Below are 20,513 nucleotides of genomic sequence, written 5' to 3'. Positions count from 1 at the left end.
ATAGCTTTATATGTATGAATCGAATGATGTTATGAACATCATTACTACCTTAATTTCCTTGGATAAACCTACTGGAAAAGAGAAAAATGGATCTAGCTTCAATGGATCCTTGGATGGCTCGAAGTTCTTGAAGCAGAATCATGACACGAAAACAAGTTCAAGTAAGATCATCACTTGAAATAAGATTGTTATAGTTATAGAAATTGAACCAAAGTTTGAATATGATTATTACCTTGTATTAGAATGATAACCTACTGTAAGAAACAAAGATTTCTTGAGGTTGGATGATCACCTTACAAGATTGGAAGTGAGCTAGCAAACTTGAAAGTATTCTTGATTTTATGAAACTAGAACTTTTGGAATTTATGAAGAACACTTAGAACTTGAAGATAGAACTTGAGAGAGATCAATTAGATGAAGAAATTTGAAGAATTAAAGTGTTTGTAGGTGTTTTTGGTCGTTGGTGTATGGATTAGATATAAAGGATATGTAATTTTGTTTTCATGTAAATAAGTCATGAATGATTACTCATATTTTTGTAATTTTATGAGATATTTCATGCTAGTTGCCAAATGATGGTTCCCACATGTGTTAGGTGACTCACATGGGCTGCTAAGAGCTGATCATTGGAGTGTATATACCAATAGTACATACATCTAAAAGCTGTGTATTGTACGAGTACGAATACGGGTGCATACGAGTAGAATTGTTGATGAAACTGAACGAGGATGTAATTGTAAGCATTTTTGTTAAGTAGAAGTATTTTGATAAGTGTATTGAAGTCTTTCAAAAGTGTATAAATACATATTAAAACACTACATGTATATACATTTTAACTGAGTCGTTAAGTCATCGTTAGTCGTTACATGTAAGTGTTGTTTTGAAACCTTTAGGTTAACGATCTTGTTAAATGTTGTTAACCCAATGTTTATAATATCAAATGAGATTTTAAATTATTATATTATCATGATATTATCATGTATGAATATCTCTTAATATGATATATATACATTAAATGTCTTTACAACGATAATCGTTACATATATGTCTCGTTTAAAAATCATTAAGTTAGTAGTCTTGTTTTTACATATGTAGTTCATTGTTAATATACTTTATGATATGTTTTCTTATCATAGTATCATGTTAACTATATATATATATCCATATATATGTCATCATATAGTTTTTACAAGTTTTAACGTTCGTGAATCACCGATCAACTTGGGTGGTCAATTGTCTATATGAAACATATTTCAATTAATCAAGTCTTAACAAGTTTGATTGCTTAACATGTTGGAAACATTTAATCATGTAAATATCAATCTCAATTAATATATATAAACATGGAAAAGTTCGGGTCACTACAGTACCTACCCGTTAAATAAATTTCGTCCCGAAATTTTAAGCTGTTGAAGGTGTTGACGAATCTTCTGAAAATAGATGCGGGTATTTCTTCTTCATCTGATCTTCACGCTCCCAGGTGAACTCGGGTCCTCTACGAGCATTCCATCGAACCTTAACAATTGGTATCTTGTTTTGCTTAAGTCTTTTAACCTCACGATCCATTATTTCGACGGGTTCTTCGATGAATTGAAGTTTTTCGTTGATTTGTATTTCATCTAACGGAAGAGTGAGATCTTCTTTAGCAAAACATTTCTTTAAATTCGAGACGTGGAAAGTGTTATGTACAGCCGCGAGTTGTTGAGGTAACTCTAGTCGGTAAGCTACTGGTCCGACACGATCAATAATCTTGAATGGTCCAATATACCTTGGATTTAATTTCCCTCGTTTACCAAATCGAACAACGCCTTTCCAAGGTGCAACTTTAAGCATGACCATCTCTCCAATTTCAAATTCTATATCTTTTCTTTTAATGTCAGCGTAGCTCTTTTGTCGACTTTGGGCGGTTTTCAACCGTTGTTGAATTTGGATGATCTTCTCGGTAGTTTCTTGTATAATCTCCGGACCCGTAATCTGTCTATCCCCCACTTCACTCCAACAAATCGGAGACCTGCACTTTCTACCATAAAGTGCTTCAAACGGCGCCATCTCAATGCTTGAATGGTAGCTGTTGTTGTAGGAAAATTCTGCTAACGGTAGATGTCGATCCCAACTGTTTCCGAAATCAATAACACATGCTCGTAGCATGTCTTCAAGCGTTTGTATCGTCCTTTCGCTCTGCCCATCAGTTTGTGGATGATAGGCAGTACTCATGTCTAGACGAGTTCCTAATGCTTGCTGTAATGTCTGCCAGAATCTTGAAATAAATCTGCCATCCCTATCAGAGATAATAGAGATTGGTATTCCATGTCTGGAGACGACTTCCTTCAAATACAGTCGTGCTAACTTCTCCATCTTGTCATCTTCTCTTGTTGGTAGGAAGTGTGCTGATTTGGTGAGACGATCAACTATTACCCAAATAGTATCAAAACCACTTGCAGTCCTTGGCAATTTAGTGATGAAATCCATGGTAATGTTTTCCCATTTCCATTCCGGGATTTCGGGTTGTTGAAGTAGACCTGATGGTTTCTGATGCTCAGCTTTGACCTTAGAACACGTCAAACATTCTCCTACGTATTTAGCAACATCGGCTTTCATACCCGGCCACCAAAAATATTTCTTGAGATCCTTGTACATCTTCCCCGTTCCAGGATGTATTGAGTATCTGGTTTTATGAGCTTCTCTAAGTACCATTTCTCTCATATCTCCAAATTTTGGTACCCAAATCCTTTCAGCCCTATACCGGGTTCCGTCTTCCCGAATATTAAGATGCTTCTCCGATCCTTTGGGTATTTCATCCTTTAAATTTCCCTCTTTTAAAACTCCTTGTTGCGCCTCCTTTATTTGAGTAGTAATGTTATTATGAATCATTATATTCATAGATTTTACTCGAATGGGTTCTCTGTCCTTCCTGCTCAAGGCATCGGCTACCACATTTGCCTTCCCCGGGTGGTAACGAATCTCAAAGTCGTAATCATTCAATAATTCAATCCACCTACGCTGCCTCATATTCAGTTGTTTCTGATTAAATATGTGTTGAAGACTTTTGTGGTCAGTATATATAATACTTTTGACCCCATATAAGTAGTGCCTCCAAGTCTTTAATGCAAAAACAACCGCGCCTAATTCCAAATCATGCGTCGTATAATTTTGTTCGTGAATCTTCAATTGTCTAGACGCATAAGCAATCACCTTCGTTCGTTGCATTAATACACAACCGAGACCTTGCTTTGATGCGTCACAATAAATCACAAAATCATCATTCCCTTCAGGCAATGACAATATAGGTGCCGTAGTTAGCTTTTTCTTCAATAACTGAAACGCTTTCTCTTGTTCATCATTCCATTCAAATTTCTTCCCTTTATGCGTTAATGCAGTCAAGGGTTTTGCTATTCTGGAAAAGTCTTGGATGAACCTTCTGTAGTAACCAGCTAGTCCTAAAAACGGGCGTATGTGTTTCGGAGTTTTCGGGGTTTCCCACTTTTCAACAGTTTCTATCGTTGCCGGATCCACCTTAATACCTTCTTTGTTCACTATGTGACCGAGGAATTGAACTTCTTCCAACCAAAATGCACACTTTGAAAACTTAGCGTACAATTCTTCCTTCCTCAATACTTCTAACACCTTTCTCAAATGTTCACCGTGTTCTTGGTCATTCTTTGAGTAAATAAGTATGTCATCAATGAAAACAATGACAAACTTGTCAAGGTATGGTCCACACACTCGGTTCATAAGGTCCATGAACACAGCTGGTGCATTAGTTAAACCAAACGGCATGACCATAAACTCGTAATGACCGTAACGTGTTCTGAAAGCAGTCTTTGGAATATCATCTTCTTTCACCCGCATTTGATGATACCCGGAACGTAAGTCAATCTTTGAATAAACAGACGAGCCTTGTAGTTGATCAAATAAGTCGTCAATTCTCGGTAGTGGGTAGCGGTTCTTGATGGTAAGTTTGTTCAACTCTCGGTAGTCGATACACAACCTGAATGTACCATCTTTCTTCTTGACAAACAAAACAGGAGCTCCCCACGGTGATGTGCTTGGTCGAATGAAACCACGCTCTAAAAGTTCTTGTAATTGGCTTTGCAGTTCTTTCATCTCGCTGGGTGCGAGTCTGTAAGGAGCACGAGCTATTGGTGCAGCTCCTGGTACAAGATCTATTTGAAATTCAACGGATCGATGTGGGGGTAATCCCGGTAATTCTTTCGGAAATACATCGGGAAATTCTTTTGCAATGGGAACATCATTGATGCTCTTTTCTTCAGTTTGTACTTTCTCGACGTGTGCTAGAACAGCATAGCAACCTTTTCTTATTAGTTTTTGTGCCTTCAAATTACTAATAAGATGTAGCTTCGTGTTGCCCTTTTCTCCGTACACCATTAAGGGTTTTCCTTTTTCTCGTATAATGCGAATTGCCTTTTTGTAACAAACGATCTCCGCTTTCACTTCTTTCAACCAGTCCATACCGATTATCACATCAAAACTCCCTAACTCTACTGGTATCAAATCAATCTTAAATGTTTCGCTAACCAGTTTAATTTCTCGATTCCGACATATATTATCTGCTGAAATTAATTTACCATTTGCTAATTCGAGTAAAAATTTACTATCCAAAGGCGTCAATGGACAACTTAATTTAGCACAAAAATCTCTACTCATATAGCTTCTATCCGCACCCGAATCAAATAAAACATAAGCAGATTTATTGTCAATAAGAAACGTACCCGTAATAAGCTCCGGGTCTTCATGTGCCTCTACCGCATTAATATTGAAAACTCTTCCACGGCCTTGTCCATTCGTGTTCTCCTGGTTCGGGCAATTTCTAATAATGTGGCCTGGTTTTCCACATTTATAACAAACTACATTGGCATAACTTGCTCCGACACTACTTGCTCCGCCATTACTCGTTCCGACACCATTTGTTCCTTTCGTTCTATTAACCCCTGGTCCGTAGACCTCACACTTTGCCGCGCTATGACCATTTCTTTTACACTTGTTGCAAAATTTGGTGCAGAACCCCGAGTGATTCTTTTCACACCTTTGGCATAGCTGCTTCTGATTGTTGTTGTTGTTGCGGTTATTATTGTTGTTGGGATGATTGTTGTAGTTGCTGTTGTTGTTGTTGTTGTTGTTGTTGTTGGGCCGTTTGTTGTAGTTGCGATTGATGTTGCGATTGTTGGGATAATTGTTGCGATTATTGTTGTAATTGCTGTTGTTGTTGTATTGGTGATTCTTATCACCGTTTTCCTCCCACTTTCTTTTGACTTGCTTCACATTGGCCTCTTCAGCAGTCTGTTCTTTAATTCTTTCTTCAATCTGGTTCACTAGTTTGTGAGCCATTCTACATGCCTGTTGTATGGAGGCGGGCTCGTGTGAACTTATATCTTCTTGGATTCTTTCCGGTAATCCTTTCACAAACGCGTCGATCTTCTCTTCCTCATCTTCGAATGCTCCTGGACACAATAGGCACACTTCTGTGAATCGTCTTTCGTACGTGGTAATATCAAATCCTTGGGTTCGTAACCCTCTAAGTTCTGTCTTGAGCTTATTGACCTCGGTTCTGGGACGGTACTTCTCGTTCATCAAGTGCTTGAATGCTGACCACGGTAGTGCGTACGCATCATCTTGTCCCACTTGCTCTAGATAGGTATTCCACCATGTTAACGCAGAACCTGTGAAGGTATGCGTAGCGTACTTCACTTTGTCCTCTTCAGTACACTTACTTATGGCAAACACCGATTCAACCTTCTCGGTCCACCGTTTCAATCCGATCGGTCCTTCGGTTCCATCAAATTCCAAAGGTTTGCAGGCAGTGAATTCTTTGTAGGTGCATCCTACACGATTTCCTGTACTGCCAGATCCAAGGTTATTGTTGGTATGTAGCGCAGCCTGTACTGCGGCTATGTTTGAAGCTAGAAAAGTACGGAATTCCTCTTCATTCATATTCACGGTGTGTCGAGTAGTCGGTGCCATTTCCTTCAAAATAGTCAAATGGAACAAGTTAATCATACAGAATATTAAGAGTAGTTAATAGTATTTCGTAGCAAAATATGAACTCATTTATAAAAGCTTTTTCTTCATATTAGCGTTTTATAAGTTTAAATTCGGGTAGTACCTACCCGTTAAGTTCATACTTAGTAGCTAATATACAATTCAACTACTACAATTCTATATGAAAAACTGATTATAATAATATTTCGCGTTCAAACTTTTATACAATATTTTACAAACTTACAATACCGCTTATTTTACATAAAGCATGAAATATTGCACACAATAACTTTGATACAAGATAGTTGTGAAGACAATTCTAGCTAGTACACAAGTCGTTCGGCAAAGGCAATAAAGACACGTAATTCATACGTCCAGAAACAAGTCATGCATTCTGGTTTTACTAGGACTACTTCCCATCCTTGGTCTTGTGCAACATAACCGTTATGGCCGTTGATAAGACAGCGTGTTGTAACGTCATCAAAGGGACGAGGGTTACGTAATGTCCAACAGTCCCGTAATAATCTAAAAACCTCATTTCTTACCCCAATTACCGACTCCGTCACTTGTGGAAACGTTTTGTTTAATAGTTGTAGCCCGATGTTCTTGTTCTCACTTTGGTGAGAAGCGAACATTACTAATCCGTAAGCATAACATGCTTCTTTATGTTGCATGTTAGCCGCTTTTTCTAAATCACGAAGTCCAATATTCGGATATATTGAGTCAAAATAATTTCTTAACCCGTTGCGTAAAATAGCATTTGGGTTCCCCGCAATATATGCGTCAAAGTAAACACATCGTAACTTATGGGTTTCCCAATGTGATATCCCCCATCTTTCAAACGAAAGTCTCTTATAAACCAAGACATTCTTGGAACGTTCTTCGAATGTCTTACAAACTGATCTCGCCTTAAATAGTTGTGCCGAAGAATTCTGGCCGACTCTAGACAAGATTTCATCAATCATGTCTCCGGGTAGGTCTCTTAAAATATTGGGTTGTCTATCCATTTTGTGTTTTTAAACTGTAAAATAGACAAGAGTTAGTTTCATAAAAAAATACTTATTAATACAAGCAATTTTTACATATATCATAAAGCATAAGAACACTATATTACATATATTACACCACACGAATACAACTATCTTATTCCGACTCGCTCGTTTCTTCTTCTTCGGTTTTGGTTCGTTTTGCCAAGTTTCTAGGGATATATGATGTTCCCCTAATACGAGCCGTCGTTGTCCACATTGGTTTAGAAAAACCTGGTGGTTTAGAGGTTCCCGGGTCATTGTTACAACTTAAGGACTTCGGGGGTTGACGATACATATAAAGTTCATCGGGGTTGGAATTAGATTTCTCTATTTTTATGCCCTTTACCTTATTATTTTCTTTTGCCTTTTTAAATTCAGTTGGGGTAATTTCTATAACATCATCGGAATTCTCGTCGGAATCCGATTCATCGGAGAATTGGTAATCCTCCCAATATTTTGCTTCCTTGGCGGAAACACCATTGACCATAATTAACTTTGGTCGGTTGGTTGAGGATTTTCTTTTACTTAACCGTTTTATTATTTCCCCCACCGGTTCTATTTCTTCATTCGGTTCCGATTCTTCTTCCGGTTCCGATTCTTCTTCCGGTTCCGACTCTTCTTCCAGTTCCTCTTCGGGAACTTGTGAATCAGTCCACAAATCATTCCAATTTACATTTAACTCTTCATTATTATTAGGTGAGTCAATGGGACTTGTTCTAGAGGTAGACATCTATCACATAATATCAAACACGTTAAGAGATTAATATATCACATAATATTCATATGTTAAAAATATATAGTTTCCAACAAAAATGTTAAGCAATCATTTTTAAAGAAAACACGGTCGAAGTCCAGACTCACTAATGCATCCTAACAAACTCGATAAGACACACTAATGCAAATTTTCTGGTTCTCTAAGACCAACGCTCGGATACCAACTGAAATGTCCCGTTCTTATTGATTAAAAACGTTCCATATTAATTGATTTCGTTGCGAGGTTTTGACCTCTATATGAGACGTTTTTCAAAGACTGCATTCATTTTTAAAACAAACCATAACCTTTATTTCATAAATAAAGGTTTAAAAAGCTTTACGTAGATTATCAAATAATGATAATCTAAAATATCCTGTTTACACACAACCATTACATAATGGTTTACAATACAAATATGTTACATCGAAATCAGTTTCTTGAATGCAGTTTTTACACAATATCATACAAACATGGACTCCAAATCTTGTCCTTATTTTAGTATGCAACAGCGGAAGCTCTTAATATTCACCTGAGAATAAACATGCTTTAAACGTCAACAAAAATGTTGGTGAGTTATAGGTTTAACCTATATATATCAAATCGTAACAATAGACCACAAGATTTCATATTTCAATACACATCCCATACATAGAGATAAAAATCATTCATATGGTGAACACCTGGTAACCGACAATAACAAGATGCATATATAAAAATATCCCCATCATTCCGGGACACCCTTCGGATATGATATAAATTTCGAAGTACTAAAGCATCCGGTACTTTGGATGGGGTTTGTTAGGCCCAATAGATCTATCTTTAGGATTCGTGTCAATTAGGGTGTCTGTTCCCTAATTCTTAGATTACCAGACTTAATAAAAAGGGGCATATTCGATTTCGATAATTCAACCATAGAATGTAGTTTCACGTACTTGTGTCTATTTTGTAAATCATTTATAAAACCTGCATGTATTCTCATCCCAAAAATATTAGATTTTAAAAATGGGACTATAACTCACTTTCACAGATTTTTACTTCGTCGGGAAGTAAGACTTGGCCACTGTTGATTCACGAACCTATAACAATATATACATATATATTAAAGTATGTTCAAAATATATTTACAACACTTTTAATATATTTTGATGTTTTAAGTTTATTAAGTCAGCTGTCCTCGTTAGTAACCTATAACTAGTTGTCCACAGTTAGATGTACAGAAATAAATCGATAAATATTATCTTGAATCAATCCACGACCCAGTGTATACGTATCTCAGTATTGATCACAACTCAAACTATATATATTTTGGAATCAACCTCAACCCTGTATAGCTAACTCCAACATTCACATATAGAGTGTCTATGGTTGTTCCGAAATATATATAGATGTGTCGACATGATAGGTCGAAACATTGTATACGTGTCTATGGTATCTCAAGATTACATAATATACAATACAAGTTGATTAAGTTATGGTTGGAATAGATTTGTTACCAATTTTCACGTAGCTAAAATGAGAAAAATTATCCAATCTTGTTTTACCCATAACTTCTTCATTTTAAATCCGTTTTGAGTGAATCAAATTGCTATGATTTCATATTGAACTCTATTTTATGAATCTAAACAGAAAAAGTATAGGTTTATAGTCGGAAAAATAAGTTACAAGTCGTTTTTGTAAAGGTAGTCATTTCAGTCGAAAGAACGACGTCTAGATGACCATTTTAGAAAACATACTTCCACTTTGAGTTTAACCATAATTTTTGGATATAGTTTCATGTTCATAATAAAAATCATTTTCTCATAATAACAACTTTTAAATCAAAGTTTATCATAGTTTTTAATTAACTAACCCAAAACAGCCCGCGGTGTTACTACGACGGCGTAAATCCGGTTTTACGGTGTTTTTCGTGTTTCCAGGTTTTAAATCATTAAGTTAGCATATCATATAGATATAGAACATGTGTTTAGTTGATTTTAAAAGTCAAGTTAGAAGGATTAACTTTTGTTTGCGAACAAGTTTAGAATTAACTAAACTATGTTCTAGTGATTACAAGTTTAAACCTTCGAATAAGATAGCTTTATATGTATGAATCGAATGATGTTATGAACATCATTACTACCTTAATTTCCTTGGATAAACCTACTAGAAAAGAGAAAAATGGATCTAGCTTCAATGGATCCTTGGATGGCTCGAAGTTCTTGAAGCAGAATCATGACACGAAAACAAGTTCAAGTAAGATCATCACTTGAAATAAGATTGTTATAGTTATAGAAATTGAACCAAAGTTTGAATATGATTATTACCTTGTATTAGAATGATAACCTACTGTAAGAAACAAAGATTTCTTGAGGTTGGATGATCACCTTACAAGATTGGAAGTGAGCTAGCAAACTTGAAAGTATTCTTGATTTTATGAAACTAGAACTTTTGGAATTTATGAAGAACACTTAGAACTTGAAGATAGAACTTGAGAGAGATCAATTAGATGAAGAAAATTGAAGAATTAAAGTGTTTGTAGGTGTTTTTGGTCGTTGGTGTATGGATTAGATATAAAGGATATGTAATTTTGTTTTCATGTAAATAAGTCATGAATGATTACTCATATTTTTGTAATTTTATGAGATATTTCATGCTAGTTGCCAAATGATGGTTCCCACATGTGTTAGGTGACTCACATGGGCTGCTAAGAGCTGATCATTGGAGTGTATATACCAATAGTACATACATCTAAAAGCTGTGTATTGTACGAGTACGAATACGGGTGCATACGAGTAGAATTGTTGATGAAACTGAACGAGGATGTAATTGTAAGCATTTTTGTTAAGTAGAAGTATTTTGATAAGTGTATTGAAGTCTTTCAAAAGTGTATAAATACATATTAAAACACTACATGTATATACATTTTAACTGAGTCGTTAAGTCATCGTTAGTCGTTACATGTAAGTGTTGTTTTGAAACCTTTAGGTTAACGATCTTGTTAAATGTTGTTAACCCAATGTTTATAATATCAAATGAGATTTTAAATTATTATATTATCATGATATTATCATGTATGAATATCTCTTAATATGATATATATACATTAAATGTCTTTACAACGATAATCGTTACATATATGTCTCGTTTAAAAATCATTAAGTTAGTAGTCTTGTTTTTACATATGTAGTTCATTGTTAATATACTTTATGATATGTTTTCTTATCATAGTATCATGTTAACTATATATATATATCCATATATATGTCATCATATAGTTTTTACAAGTTTTAACGTTCGTGAATCACCGATCAACTTGGGTGGTCAATTGTCTATATGAAACATATTTCAATTAATCAAGTCTTAACAAGTTTGATTGCTTAACATGTTGGAAACATTTAATCATGTAAATATCAATCTCAATTAATATATATAAACATGGAAAAGTTCGGGTCACTACACTTTTGTTGCTTAAATCTTTTTTGTATGCGGTTCCTGCCTACTTAAGGGGTGTCCTCTAGCCCCCGTGCGGCAGAAGCCTGTTTGGTTACAAGGCTAGACGCTAACGGCAGGCAAAGGGAATTGGTTTTCCCCTAGCCAACCGCCACGCAGACTAGATGGCTGCAAAGTCGACTTAAAAAATTACAAGCATTGGTTTGCTTGTGCGTAATTACTCTCGCATTGGTTTGCTTGAGGAACTCAAAGCATAAAAACATTGGCTTGTTTTTAGTTGCGTTGCTTACCATACAGCTATAGTGCACCTCTAGTACATGACAAAGCGATAACGCAGTAGCTTTCGAGTCTAAATTATTAAAGGGTAATTGTTAAAGTATTGGTTTATTTTACGCAGTAATACCCGCATACGCATGAGTTTTGGTTAACTATGCGCATGGGCATGCGGTTCACCTTTTGTTTTGATTCGCGATATATAAACAAACAAACTACGCATGCATAACAGTAAGATACATATACATTGAATTAAGTTATTACATAAGTGGTAATTGTATCAAATGCCTGCCCGACACGGGACTTGGGGCTCAAAAATACATTTACAATTGCCTGCCTAAGCATAGGACTTACGGCGCAAACCATCACAAACACAAACTAAAAATCCTCCTTGAGAAACCCGTCAATCGGCATGTTTGGGTCCGCCGCAAACGCATCGATTAGAGGGATAGGAATGGTGGTGGTAGCATTCTCCGCTTTTAGCAATGCCGCAGCCGTACCCTCCTTCAATTTCTTCTACACAGCGTCAGGGTACGGTGGTGTGAGGCTGCAGGCTTGAATCACCTCTAAGACTGCCTTGTTGACTTCGTGGTCTTTCACCGCGTCAACATAGGCATTGAACTTATCGGTAACTGGCCCAGAATCCATCACCTTTTGCGCAATGGTGGGGAGTGCAGTGCGCAGCTTCGCCAGATCCGCCTCTGCCAGCTCGCGGTTGGTTACCGCGTCATCCCTTTCCCTCGTCACCCTTTCCAGCTCCACCCGCAGACGCTCCGCCTCCCCCTTGGACTGGTCAACCGCACCAACCAGCTCGCGGTTTTTCTTTCTCTCTTCAATCAGTACAGTTTTGGTTTCCGCCGTGGTTAACTCCACCGCCTTGCGCGCTTCTTTTGCGGCGTCCCTGTCTTTCTTCACCTGATCAACCCCCGCTTGCAGCAGCCCTAGCTCTGTTTCTTTCCGCAAGGCCACTTGATACAAGTTAGTCGAACGGCGGGCTTGATCTGCAACCATGCCAAAAAAGACAAGGCCGTTTTGGACGAAGGCGTTGAGCGCCTGATTAAAAGGCAGTGCGGCTAGTTGGTTGCGGAACTCAGCCGGGAAGATTTGTTGGAGGAAGGCGGACTGCTCTGCGGCGTTTTCCGCCGATAACTGGGTGAGCTGTGCCAGGTTTGCCAATCGGAAGTTACCGTGTGGCGGGGTTGGTGTGGACTCGGAGTCCAGGTGTATCGTCTTATCCTTTGACTCGGCAATAGCTTCGAGGTCCGGATTGACCCGCGGTGGGGTGTGATGAGTTTCTTCCGCATGCCCTGCGTGTTAATAAGTGGTTATATAAATGCAAACTTAAATATGCGGTATGCGCGAAAGCTGAACTCTTACCAGAGGATGGGGGAGGTAGATCCGCAGAACGGGGTTCGATGGGAACTAAGTTATCGTTCCGCTTGTCCTCCCTCTGTTTGGGAGTGAGTTTCTTCTTCTTCTGTTGGGATTGGGAGGCTTCGGCGGCCTTGCGCTTATTGCCGGAGGTGGCAGGTGCATTCTCACCAGTCTTCTCCTGCTCTAACGGCTGGTTCACATTCTGTTTACGGAAGGCGATGCCCGCAATCTCCTCCGTAGTCAGTACTCTCTTCATCTTCATCTCTGCAAACATGCACGTATGCGTTAGAACACATAAATAGCAAACTGTTGTTAGTACGTGATTATACTATTCCTACCATTTCCATCCGGTCCGACTATGGCTGGACGCACATCCTCCCATGGCCAGTGTGCGGATATCTTCCCTAGCCGCAACATCACGTTCCCGTATGACCGGTGCACCAGCTGTGCGTTAGCGCACTCCGCTAACAGCTTTGTTTCCTCGTCATCAAGGACCGGGGTTTTGTTCACATCCTTTTCCACCTTCTCGCACCATATAAGCGTTTGCGGAAAAGCGGTACCAACTACAGTTTGGTCAATGAAAAAGAAAGTTTCTTTCCAGTTACCCGCATTCGACTTTGGGGTTTTGGTGAAATTTTGTCGGGCGAAGAAGGTGAACCAGGATTTGTGGTGATTGGCTAGGCGGTATAGATGACAGAAAACTTTAACCAACGGTACCCTGTCGATTGCGGCGCACCACATTTCAAACAGAACTATTTTGCCTATGGCGTACGGGTGTAGTTGCCCTAATCCCACTCTGAAGTGATCTAATACGCCTAAGAAGAAGTCAGAGGGAGGAACCCTAAAGTTACCATGCTTGAACGCATGTTCATAGATTGCCACTTTCTTCTCCGGTGGCTCGTGAGCACGCTGATGGGGTAGGGGTGGCACCGGATTGTACTTGGCTAAGGGAGGATACTGTTTCACTAAGTAATCTATGTGCTTCTGCTCTATAACAGACTCTACGCTATCTACATACGTCTCGTTAGCTTTAGTCATTTTCTAGGAGTAATCGGATGAATACTAACCTTTAAATGGTGGCCGGAATGTTCGATTTTTGATCGGAATTCAAATTGGCAGCGTAACGAGGAAGCTTGAAGCAGAAAAGTGGAAATGAGCTGCAAAATGGGGTATTTATAGGGAGGATTGGATGGAGTGGTGTGATCGTGGCTGTACACGTGTCACGCAATCGACGGCCAGCACTTTATTTATGCGCGTGGATGCCAGTTGGGTATGATTACATGTACGCGCGTGGTTGGCACGCGCCTGACACACTGCCACTTTATGTCATGTCCGCCGAATGGGCTTCTGCGATTGTGACAGGCATTTAATGGCATCGAGGCGCACACGGAATATTAAATGCTAGCCGTTTTCTTGTTTTTTCTTTTTCGCTTAATAGTTTGATATCATACGCCTCGCGCCATATAACATCAAACTGGGGGGACATAATGATACCACAACCCGCAGGCGCACCGCAAATGTATGCGGACAATCACTATTGTGCGTATGCGTGTTCTTGTGCGCGGTATGCGGCGTGCGAATGCCTTTGTTCCCGGTACGGCGGTTGCTTAGCTGTCAAGTAAATATCTTTTCCATAATTATATCCGTGATTTGGGGGAGTCAGTTATGGATAAGATTAACGTGATCTGGGACGGTTCTAGAATTAGGGTTTGCCTATAAATACAAACCCTAATCATCATTTACCGGACACAACACATTACGTAACCATCACATACGATACACATTACGTAAGACAGCATCATTCAGCATCTTTTCAAGGTTAACAGGTTAGTCTTTTGTAAGCTAGTACCTACGACCTTATTTGGGGCCTCTTGATCGACGACCGTTATCGGAGGTGGACTTAATCACTTGGCCACCCCGCCGACATCATCATGTCGGCCAGGGTTATTCACGGTAGCCGGACCGGAGAGCCACGTTCTAAGATCCTTAAACCCCTCTTTACGTATTGAGCAGGCATATTAAACCCCACGGTTAAAATATGCATGATCACTTTTGGATGTGGTGCTTAGACCCTCTTTAACCCTGGCGTGTTGGGTCATGTGTTGGCCAACACGCCTATAACCATGCTGTGCTGCTTCATGTGCTAGCGGCGTGCTTCAAGTGAGCACCGAACATTTTGTAGGCGTGTTGCATTTTTCCCCATTTTTAATTAATTTTTATCCCCCTTTTCACCCAACTTCTAATCAGATTTTAACACATCACTCAACACGCCACTTAACACTCCACCCCATTACACACCGGTATGGCAGCACGCTCATCAAGCACCCCACCCCACCCAGCAACACGCCCATCATCCCCTTCAGAGATAAAGATGGTCTTAGCTTCCTACTGTAATGTTGTTTGGATCCTTCATCATTTTGTTGAAGTTTCCATTGTTTTATATTTCCTTTCTTTTCGCCAAAAAATTTTTTTAAAAAAATGTGTATGAATTGTTGGGCTGAACTCACCTGGATCATACACATATGCATTAGTTTAGCTCCCTCAAGTAGATAGTTTTTGTAGTTATATTACCTATCCTTGGATTTTGTGCTTTCGTAATCGGAAAGTGTTTTACATTATTAAACTGGCAGTCAAAATTGTGTTATATTTGTCTGAAAAAGTTATGGAAAGTGTTGATTTTGCAGTGTATAGTCATAAACTAGAAGAGTATGCCTCCCCCAAAGATATAGCTAATGGAGTGAAAGTCTTCCACTAACTGATCAAATGCTTTGTACAGATGCATCAACTTAATCTAAATTTCTTGTACTTGTGTCATTAACTATGTTACAAGAATATTTATTCTCGCCATTTTTTATTAGTATTACTTTGCTTATGCTTAAGTAATACAAATCTTCTCTAAGTTAAGGGTTGTTTCATGTTTGGATATGAATTTTGAAAATAGATTCTATTTTGAATAACTAAAATTTGATAATCACTTGTAGCAAGACTTCTTGTAGATGAATGGTGTTTAAATTTGATTATGGTGTTTGATATCGCCATAATTTAATAACGAATACCAAACATATCAGCAGCAAGAAAGGAACAACGGTTACAGGGGACCAGCCTATTGTTTGATTGCATTAGGTAACTGCAATAACAGTTCACATAAATACCCAGAGACGAAAATTGATATAAATATAAGAGCATTGTATTTCTTTCAAAAGTTACTGTGCAACTCAATTGTTCCACATATTGGTAAAATCACCAAAGTTGACATTAACAACATAAATTAATCATGATACAATTCACTGCATATATTTATCATATCATAATCTCTCATAACATCAACCAGTCTATTAGTAGAAGAACATAGACTTACAAACATCTCACCCCATACTTTCACTTCTCCCATTGCTTCAAATTTGCAACATACCACTCGTAAGTCCCAACAAGCCCATCCCGTAATGAAATCTTCGGTTCCCAACCCAACTTCGCAAGCATTGAGCTATTCATAAGTTTCCTCGGTGTTCCATCGGGCTTCGAACCATCCCAAACAACCTCCCCTTTAAAATCAACTACCTCTTTAACCAACTCTGCAAGTTCCTTAATCGAAACCTCTTTCCCACTTCCCACATTCACATGTTCCAAACCCGAATAATTCTCCAACAAAAACACCACACAATCAGCCAAATCATCAACATGTAAAAACTCACGCAACGGTGACCCTGTACCCCACACCACCACTTCCTTAGCACCCGTCACTTTAGCCCTGTGAAAACGCCTCATCAAAGCTGGCAAAACGTGCGAGTTTTCGGGATGAAAATTGTCGTTAGGACCGTACAAGTTTGTGGGCATTGCTGAAATTGCATCCCACTTGTATTGAATCCTATAAGCTTGACACATCTTGATACCAGCAATTTTGGCAATCGCGTACCACTCGTTGGTCGGCTCTAAAGGTCCCGTTAAAAGAGATGATTCAGGTATCGGTTGGGGTGCGTGTTTGGGATAGATGCAAGAAGAACCTAAGAACACGAGCTTTCTAACGCCGTAACGATAGGAACAGTTGATGACATTGGTTTGTATTTGGAGGTTTATGGTGATGAAGTCTGCAGGGTAGGTGCTATTAGCATGAATCCCACCAACTTTGGCTGCAGCAAGAATAACATATTGGGGTTTTTCTAGGGCAAAAAACGTTTTGACTGCAGATTGGTTGGTGAGATCTAATTCAGCATGAGGACGAAGGATGAGGTTCGTGTAGCCAAGGCTACGTAAACGGCGTACAATTGCAGATCCAACCAAGCCGCGATGGCCAGCGACAAAGATTTTAGCAGATTTGTCCAATTTTGGAATAACTAATACAAAAAATCACACGATACTCAGAACAAGATTAAAGTAAAATTTTATCCAAATAAAAAGGATTAAAGTAGAATAAAATAGAATAAAAATTATACCAGGATCAGTAGCTGTCATCTTGGGGACTGACTATCTTTAAGCTTCAAGCTTCAAACTTTTTATCTTTTGCGAGTTTAGAAAGAAGAAAGCAAATGTGAAATTATTTTCTCACTGAACCTGAAATAATAACCAAAACATGTAATAAATATTAAAGTTTTGATCTTTTATAAGGAAAAACAATATCTCATCTTTATTATTGATTTGTTATAGAATTAACATTCAAAGTGTCAATCTTTTTACATGATTGACAACATCTCTGCTTTATCGTAGAATTGTTATGGAAATCAAGTGATTTTAATTAATTACTTGTGTGTGCAAAGTACTAATATCCCAACAAAATCTTGAGACCCATCACCACAAAACATTAAAACTGCTACAATAATTTAATCACCTCGAAATGCTGTAAAATGCAATTAGGGCAAAAGTAAAGGATTAGGGTTTTCAGATAGTAGGCAGTTACCTGGTGAGTAATAACCGGCCGGGAAGAGAAAGAGACGTTAGCCGCCGTGATTTATGTAGATCGCCGGTGGAGTGTGTTTGAGAAAACCAATTGTCAATTTACATTTCAAAGTTTACTTTGGAGATTATATTTTAGATTTTAGATTTTATAAATTTCTTTTTTTTTTGTTTTTGGTCAAATTGCACTAAAAAATAAATTTTTTACCTCAAATTCCTTTTTTAAATAATTTATGTTTATTTTGACATTTAAATTATTATTTTATTAAAGGTTAATAAAAAAGAAGAGTAATGTTACTTTTAAGTTAAAATTTCGTCAAAAAATTAACGATTATTCCATTTTTTAAGTAAATCATATTCAATCATGATCATTGACATTTACGTGATGATAACGAACATATGCAAGTCTAATAATTGGTACACATGTGTACCGTTAATCTTCTACAATTATATTACGAACATAACGAAGATTTAGTAAATATCTAGTTCGTAAGAATCGTCATTCATGAGATCTGACGATAGTAAATGTCAATGATCAGGCTTGAATATGATTTACTTAAAAAATGCAGTATCGTTAATTTTTTGACGGAGTCTTAACTAAAATTAACGATACTCCTCTTTTTTTATTGATATTTGATAAAATAATTAATAAAACAATCCTTTAAACGTTATAATAAACATATGTTACCTAAAATAAGAAATTGAGGTAAACATGTCAGAAATTTGTCTAAAATTTTTTGGTAAAGCAATCATTCTGAATTTACACAATAAATGAAAAACATAAACATGATAACTAATTAAATTATTATTAGATAAATTTATTCATTTATGTTTTTATATTACTCGTATATATTTTCAAAGAATTTTTCGGCACTTAAGATAATGACATAATACTTTAAGTTCATTACACAAAATAGTAATCTCAATTGTCTTGTTCAATTAGAGTACATTCTCTATTATTTTTGTTGCATTTGTAGTTGTAGAGCAAACTCTTGTTGAGAAAAATTATAATTAGTACTACAAAGCTTGATACAAACTTTGAAGATATGTTATTTATCACTCCATTTTATGTACTCCATATAACAAGATGATGAGGTAATTGCACCTTCCAACGGTGAAGTTTTTACAATACTGATTTGAGTGTTTTATGAAGGTGTATTGTTTAATTACATAAGTTATATTTTCTTAACGGCCAAAATTACATACGTTATATTAGATATATATTTGTATGAAAACGTTAGTGACATTATTTTTACATACATGAGATCATTTTTAGACAAAACATAATCAATCATATTGGTACATAATACGGAGTATATTTTAACGACAATGATAAATAAAATATCGTTTGGTATTTTAATGATTGTACATATGGTGATGACATGTTTTATCATAAGATTGTACATAATACTTCAAATATTGTACATATGATCATGGAAGTGTTTTACCATAAGATTGTACACTTGTACATAATGCTTCTCTTATTATAAATTTATATAAGATTTCTTAAATTTTTTATTAAATATACTTAAATTTTTTATAACAACATCAACCATGTCTTAGAATATTACTTTTTAATTTTTATTTTTTTTAAAGCTTGTGAAAGGCATGTCAATGACATCACCTTTATCCCCGCTAAGGCCACATGCAATCGTTAGTTTCTTTCACACTCATTTTACCCGCCACATCAGCACAAATCATTTAACATTTCTTTCACATTCCTTTCACTAAACAACCACAATCATAAACTTCACCACCTCACTTTACCCATTTTTTATTATTATTTAAAACTTAAAATATAAATATAAATAACATTTATAAACTAAAAAAACAAAAAATACGAATTACATTAAAAATAATAAAAAATCCGATTACATAAATTAATAAAAATACGCTTACATTAAAATTAAACTACGAATAAAAAAAAACACGATTACATAAAAAAAAGACTAGTACATAAACTAAATACCGATTAATCGGTATAATAACCATCCGCACTACCATCGGTTTCATGAGGAAGATCGTCCCAAATATGTTTGGTATACAACACGACATTTGTGGATTTGATTATTGCGGTTCCGAGTAGCCACGCCCATTTATCGTGATCCTGAAGCCACTCGAAGACCTTGTTCTCGGAATTCCAGTATGCAAACTGCGAAATCTCATCGCAGTGCGTGTTTCGCCTTAAATAATCAAACATATCGTCAACTCAAAGCCCACTGACCGGCACATCTACATAATCAACCCGCCCACCGACGTAGCGGTCCATGTCATCGGAAAACAAACCGCCGCCGTGAATCTCGAACGTAACAATGTTTAGGGTAACCATTTTTGTGTATAAAAATTTGAGAGTGAAATGGGTTGGAAAAATAAAAATTGAGAGTGAAATGGGTTTGAAAGTGTAAAAATTTGAGAGTGTAATGGTGTATATATATATATATATATATATATATGAATTGGGTTGGAAAAATAAAAAAAAATAAAAAGAAAGAAAAAAAATCTACTAGCGTTGCAGAAAAGAAAAGAAAAAGAAAAAAATTTAAATAGGACGTGGGCCCCACAAATTGAACATTAGAAGGGTGAGGGGGTGGCTGGCGGGACCTGTGGCGGTTTGGTGGTGGTGGGGGTGACACGGGTGGCGGCAGGTGGCGGTGGCTCTCACAAGCCATTGCGTGTGGCCTAATAGAAATAGATAGACATGATAATCATAAAGGGGAAGGAACCCTCGAAAAGTTTTATATATAATTAGAAAGTAACTACAACTACAACCT

The 20,513-nt window shown here is 37.2% G+C and overlaps 1 protein-coding gene across 1 annotated transcript; it reads right to left on the bottom strand.

Annotated features, from left to right (window-relative positions):
* Positions 1 to 16,051: 16,051 nt before the first annotated feature.
* Positions 16,052 to 17,304, bottom strand: LOC139861625 (putative GDP-L-fucose synthase 2). The gene is made up of 2 exons (XM_071850110.1): positions 17,286 to 17,304; positions 16,052 to 17,186 (listed from the first exon to the last, which is right to left on the bottom strand). The coding sequence occupies exons 1-2, from the start codon at positions 17,302 to 17,304 to the stop codon at positions 16,234 to 16,236; spliced, it is 972 nt and encodes a 323-aa protein (XP_071706211.1). The 3' UTR covers positions 16,052 to 16,233.
* Positions 17,305 to 20,513: the final 3,209 nt, after the last annotated feature.

The sequence above is a fragment of the Rutidosis leptorrhynchoides genome, chromosome 1 (assembly GCF_046630445.1).
Source record: "Rutidosis leptorrhynchoides isolate AG116_Rl617_1_P2 chromosome 1, CSIRO_AGI_Rlap_v1, whole genome shotgun sequence".
NCBI lineage: Eukaryota > Viridiplantae > Streptophyta > Magnoliopsida > Asterales > Asteraceae > Rutidosis > Rutidosis leptorrhynchoides.
The sequence above is the reverse complement of the archived record's forward strand: the minus strand, read 5'-3'. Positions and strand labels throughout refer to the sequence as shown.